Below are 6,756 nucleotides of genomic sequence, written 5' to 3'. Positions count from 1 at the left end.
TAGATTGACCACTCATATTGGCCTATGTTATGAGATTTAGTTTTTGCAGCAGCTTGCATGTCACAGGAAAATAACATTGAAGCAGTTCTGAGACGCTCCCACCAAGACTTGCATTATTTTGGAGCTGGAACACTTAAGAACAGCTTTCAAGGGCCATTTCAATGGTAAATGGCAGTTTAAAAGAAAAACAGCTTGCTAGTTAACCTAGCATAACAGCTACCATCCTTAAAGAAAAAGATTTATACATTAAATGTATTGCCTGTTTTTTGACTTGATATAAGCCTCTTGTACAACAGCATTCATACTGTAAGTAAGGGGGAAGCACTAGAATCAAATATGTTGTACTGCATGAGCTGGCATCGAAACATGCTGAGGAAAGAGCAGAGGGATGGCTTGTTGCGGTGATGCTGCTGTCCCTTCACTGTTTTGTCTCAGGCAGAGGGCAAGAAGGTGACCAGGCTGTATTTATTATTTATCTGCCATAAAGTAAAGTCATGTCACCTCCTTTCTCTGCTGTGTGTATCCTCTGGAAGACAAAACCACATTCATATGTATTTTTTAAAAATAAATGTAACTGCCTGGAGTACAGCTTTACATTTAGAAAAGAGATTAGAAGAGTCTTAATTGGTTTTACTTCATTAATTCTGTGTTTGCCCATATATGTAGATAATAGAAAAGCATACCATTGTATTATTACTGCTAATGCTTATGTACATACAAAATGTTTATCACACATTGGTAGAGGTCAAATGCAACTAATTATATTCAGAGGAAGATTAAAATGTATGATGTATTAGTTTCTCAACTTCTCTATCCCATAGTGAAATGTTTTATAATTAATAGCCTAAATCATTTGCCTAAGGCTGTTTGTTAAAAAATTTCTGGAAATGAGCAGTCATCAGTGCAGCAACATTAAAGCGTTTAATAAGAAAGATAAACAAGCAATTAATTTTGATTTACTTTGTTTGTCACTTTGTTTCTGTGTGACTGCTGCAGTGAATACCATTTTTAATAGTTTCCCATTTAAGCAGTTGTGAGAGCTGTGTGTGTCCCTAGGCATTGACTAATAAGTGCTTTATAGTAAGGTGTGTATTAAAGTGGAGGGCCTGAAGGTCAGTGGAGGCAGGTGAGGCAGAACCTCACCTAGAATTATGGAGGAAAAAGCTGTCTGCTTCAAGTCTGTAGCTGACAGCTTTTTCTCCATTTCAGATAGGCATCTAACAGGTTACACAGCAGGGAAATCCTTCCCGTTGTGTAACTTGTCATGGACTGAGCGCTGCCTGTTAATTACCGGTGGCGCTGCATCCGGCTTTTGACAGCTAAGTTAGGTTACACAGCAGCGGGCTTTCCCACTGCTTGTGTAACCTAACTATTGAAGCCAGAGCTATCACAGCCTCTACTCTTTGTTAGAGGTGTGAGCTCTGTGGATGGCTTGGACCAATAGCAAAGCGCCTTTGGTCCAAGCTGTCCAATCAAAAAAAGGAAAAAAAAACACTGAGGCCATCGATCTCGATGCCTCAGCAGTGACAAGCAAGTCCTTTTTACACTAGCTTGGGGACGGGCTGCGCCCGGTAGGGGCGGTGCTTCATCCGGCAGGGAGCAGGGGTTCGGACGGCAGGGGGTGGGGCAGGACATGCTGGGGAATGCCTCACCCGGAACAATAGGTACTGCACATCGCTCCTGAAGGTGTACAAAGAGAGTAGCCTTCTGCACTAAAATAAATTGGAATTAGACAATTGTAAGCATATGGGAGCAGGGATTCGGCGGGGGGCGGGGCAGGAAATGCTGGGGAATGCCTCACCCGGAACAATAGGCACCTCACATCACTGCTGAAGGTGTACAAAGAGAGTAGCCTTCTGCACTAAAATCAATTGGAATTAGACCAATTGTAAGCATATGGTGTCTTATCTTTCAAGCATTTCATATTGTCGGCACACTAACCTCATTGTTTCATATATCCAGAGATAAACAAATTGAAAGGCTACACCCATTCATCAGATCACCCCACACTCCTGCCATGTCATATAATATTGGTATGAAGTAGTGTTTCTGGGCGGGCAGCATAACCAGTGGTTAACAGACCATGGTACTTTTTAAGCTTCTGAAATACTGAATGGCTGTTTTTTTTTTTTTTTATTAAAGTGATTAAATAATTTTTTGCATCTGAACCAAAAAGTGACATGCCATCAACAAATGCAGTTTCTTAAATAAAACAAGCTTTTCCATAAACATTGTAGTGCATAAAGGGGCCTAAAGAAACAATCAGATGTTTTATCTAACCACTTATAGCCAGATCAGGGAAAGATCAGATGTTTAAAGACCACTTTAGCAGTACATGTTACAACCACTAAACAATTTATTAACCCCTGGTTTTGGGTGGACATTGAGTCAAGGTCTGAGGGTGCCTGTGTATGTCCCATATATTACCCAGTTCTGATGAAAAAACATCTTGGATTTAATGTCTGTGGAAGGATGGGCAGACATGAATGGCATCCACATACAATAGCAATTTGGGGTGTTTGCTGGCACCCAAAGATGAAGTTCAGACATTGCTAATTTTATAATGTTTATTTGTGAGCATTGCATTGACAAATCAATATCAGAATTTTGCTGTAGACATGATATATTAAGTGGTGATCGTTTTATGAGTTATACAACATCTATTTTTCAGCCAGTACACTGGACCAGCACTGCTGTAAGAATGGAGGGACCTGTATGTTAGGCAGCTTCTGCGCTTGCCCTAAGCATTTCTCTGGAAGATATTGTGAGTTGGAATTGAGGAACAAGTACGTGTTTAGCAAGCTAACTATATGTAAACCATTTTATGTTAACTTTTGAAAGGCTGAATTGATCATTGTCTGTTGTATTTTCTCCCATACAGGCATTGTGGCTCTGTATCTCATGGACATTGGCTGCCCAGAAAGTGCGCTCTATGCAGATGCATTTATGGAATTATGTATTGCTTTCCATCTGGGGGCTGTGGTACGTCTAAATATAGAAGTTTGCAATTATAAGCAGCACAAAATGATTGTCTCTTCTTGTTGTAATCCATTCTGTGTAACAAAAGGTCTGTTTACAGTGTAGGCATTTATATACCCATAAAAATAACAAAGTGTACAAATAAGTACACGTTTCTTGGGTAGATGTAGCAATAAGCTGATGGAATTAAATAGAGCCTGAGGCCATCTTCTCTGCTTAACGGAAATGATTGTCTTCGGGTTTTTGTCATTTCAGAAAATCCAACTGATCCAATGTGTGCTTAGAAGGAACATGTTAGTCTTTGATAAGCAACGCTGACATGAAAAAACATACAAGATAGGTTTACAAGAATGAGACTGAAATGATTCCTGACAGCAGCAGTGTCTTGGAGCAGACTGAGTGCTAATCATATTCTTTTGTGAATATACCTATGACATTATTTTCAGCTAAAGGGATACTTCGCATTAAATGAGCTGCTAATGCATTCATAAGAATTATACTTCAGTACTCACTCGGTCTCAAAGGGACTAAGATATTTGAGGCTTATTTTTTACTCTGCTACCCATTCCTCGGTTATTGGCCATTTTAAATGTGGCAGGTGCAAGCCGACTGTCAGGAGATGTCTTTTTCTGAAGGTTGACCAGGCATTTATGTTTGCACTATGAAATACGTAGTAGACAATTCTGGTGCTGTTATGTCAAGGGAGGTGACAGTAATCTGTACCTTGTTGATCTCTTCTGATGCCTGAGCTCAGTTGGTCGTTGACATGAGAATATTATGACTTCTATCCAAAAAACCATTGCATGGAATCATTATTATTTTTAGGTCTCTGCTAGATTTTTCTTAATAATAATGTTGGGTGGGTTTATTTTTATGTCATTACAGAAAGGCATAAAAAGCTAATGTCCACCCAATACCACCTTAATTTCAAAAATGTAAAAGTTCAAATATCCAGTGTGGTTGATAAAGTAGGATTTGGTCACCCATTGGCTTCTGTTTCACAGTAATTTTGGTTATGATATCTCTACTTGAACGCCTCGCTTATCACTTGAACTCCTACAATATCCCAATTGTATAGATCACTTCCTTTTAAAATAAATGTTGATAGAGAATCTCCCCAAATCCATTGCTTGGTTTCCCTGTGGATTGCAAAGCTGGTACTCTGGAAATGAGGGAGATCTTAACTCTAAAACATCTTCATAACCAAAAACACTAATGACTTAGCCTGCTGCCTAATTTTATTATCCAGTTTGGATGTATTTAAAGCTTAACTATGATCACAATTAAAATTTGCAGTGCTGTAAAGCTTGACCCTGTTGCAGACCTGTCACACTAAATAATTTTATAGAAGTTAAATACCAGTTTTCACATGACTTCCTCGGATTGCTCGGACAATAGCCATAGCGGCCCACACCGCTGCTATGGGGCCTGGAGTAGGAGGGGACCCATTAGTGGAGCTGATTAGGAAAACTAAACTGGGAAGTTTACAGTATAGGAGGGCTGAAGTCAGACCTCAGGATCATCTAGTTACAGATCCCCCTCTATGCAGTGAGAAGCCATTACTATCTACCTTGGTGTAGATGTATTGCCCTCTGAACTTCTGCTACAAATTAACATTAACCATGCATGCCTAAACAGGGGCTTAACTAGAAATCACAGGGCTCCATAACCACAGGGCTCCATAATAAAAAAAAACAAAAAAAAAAACAGAAAAAACAAAACAAAGTTTTGCTATGGCGCCCTATGATTTGTAGTTTTGCCCCTGGCAGGGACAATATTTCTGTGCAATCCTTTTTCCTCGTGCAACCTGGGATTGTCAAAGGGGTAGGCATAAAGCAGGCCACAGACCTTACAACCATCGCAAGACTTATGTCTTGCGATGGTTGTAAGGTAATTAAAAATACGTACGATCTGCGCATCTTGGACAGGCAGATCGTACTTGCCATAATCGCAAGCCTGTCCCGCTGAGGGGCGGGCTTCCGATGACCGCAATGCTGAACGGGCAGTGGGTGCTTGCGCACACCGGCCTGTGCGTCATTTATCTTACGAGCATGCCACACATGTTCCTAAGATCAAAGTCGTGCGACCGTACAGTAGAAACGGTCGAACGCCTTCCACACACCTTGCGATAATCGTACGATCGCGGGATTTCCCGCGATTATCGTATGATTATCGCATGGTGTGTGGGTACCTTTAGGGGGTAGAGAACCTTCTTTATTGTTAAGTGCACATGATTTGGTGTTCACGTCCTGTGATTATGCTGGTGCTGTCTTGACGCTCATGCGGTCTTGATGCTGGTGCTGTTTTAGTGCACAGGTGGCCACCGTATGCATACACAGAGGAAGAGACATGACACCATTCATGGGCACTTGTATAAGCTACAGCACTGATGTCAGGAGAACATAAAAATACAGCTAAATTAAAAGCCTCCAATAAAATTTATATTTTAAAGGTTACAAAAGGCAAGAAATTACACTACAGATGTAAGGGCTTTATAACATGTCTGTAGACTTTAAAATGATGGTGCCCTAAGTTCAACTTTAATCTGCAATTTCTCTTTTGTATTAACCAATACTGCATTTAGTGACCTTTTTGAAAGTGTATGTCACTTTTTTTTATAATAGAATGGGAAGGGCTATAACCTTATTTCTGTTATCACTGCTATCTGGGGGTGGGGGTCTGTTGGAGTGATTATCCCTAATTTTTGTCCTGGAGACAATAGATTGCTATTGAAGGAAAATATACAGAGACAGTAGTAAAATGCTGGGTTAAAGCTTTTACTACTTTACTGAAGAAAAGCATTTTAAGGTACTTTTTTTTTTTTTTTTAATGTTACTAGAATCAGCTGTTATCAATAGCCATAATCAGGTATTGCCTGCTTTAACCTAGGTGTAACAGTTTCCACCATTACAGAAAGCTTATGTTGCTCAGCTATCATAATTTACTTTTTTTGGAAAATGAATGGTCATTTAATAAAAAGGAGCAAGCCTTACACTATACTGGTGGTGGGGGAGGGGGGTGGGGTTAAATCATAGCCGTTGAAGATATCTGGTGTTTATTTGAAGAATGGCCATTACAAGATCTTCTTCTTTTTTTCAATAGCAGTTCCCTTCATAATAAAACAGAAATCTTGACTTCAAAATCAACAAAGCCTGTCAAACAATAAAAAAAAAAGGAACAAACATGAAATGGTGGCTACACAGTAAAATTGGCCTGCCTCTGATAGACCTGCTCTGCACTTGAATTTTGCAAGCAATAAAATGTCATTCAGATATGAGTTGTCCTGGATTCCATTTGTCACCTTGCAGATGGGGTTAAGATGGACAGATAAACTAGATTATGTGAGAAAATAGGAGCATATGGAGGCAATCACTGCTGTCATGCATTTTATGCCCTTTTCATAGCAGGAAAATGACAGGGCACTAGTTGTCTTATCAAACGTCCTTTATGACTACAAAGGGAGCTTCAGAAATCAGCTACAGACATTGAACACCTTTCATTCGCATAAAGTGCCCAAATCCCCTGTAAAGACGTAGAGAGAAAAATAGGCTTTTGTCCTGTTATTTGCTCTCTGAGCAAGAAGAATCTATAATTTGCAATTCCATAGGGTTAGCTGCCTTGCGTACACATGAGCAATAAACTGTCTCATTTTGTTCAAATGCTAATAGACATTGCTTATCCTTTTGTATTATAAGCCAATGCTTTCCATTTTCTTTTTCTCTGTAGCATGTTTCCATTAAGTAAACAGACTTCTACTGAACTGTAAAGATATATATA

General features: G+C 39.6%; 1 protein-coding gene across 1 annotated transcript in view; it reads left to right on the top strand.

Moving 5' to 3' along the window:
- LOC108799059 overlaps positions 1-6,756 on the top strand; it is a 32,583-nt gene that overhangs the window by 9,358 nt on the left and 16,469 nt on the right. Inside the window, exons 4-5 of the mRNA XM_018570877.1 lie at positions 2,672-2,764; positions 2,882-2,982. Of these exons, the coding sequence (XP_018426379.1) occupies positions 2,672-2,764; positions 2,882-2,982 (194 nt within the window). The remainder of the gene's footprint in view (positions 1-2,671; positions 2,765-2,881; positions 2,983-6,756) is intronic.

Source organism: Nanorana parkeri, unplaced genomic scaffold (assembly GCF_000935625.1).
Source record: "Nanorana parkeri isolate BGI_ZX_2015 unplaced genomic scaffold, ASM93562v1 scaffold1621, whole genome shotgun sequence".
NCBI classification, from domain to species: Eukaryota; Metazoa; Chordata; class Amphibia; order Anura; family Dicroglossidae; genus Nanorana; species Nanorana parkeri.
The sequence above is the reverse complement of the archived record's forward strand: the minus strand, read 5'-3'. Positions and strand labels throughout refer to the sequence as shown.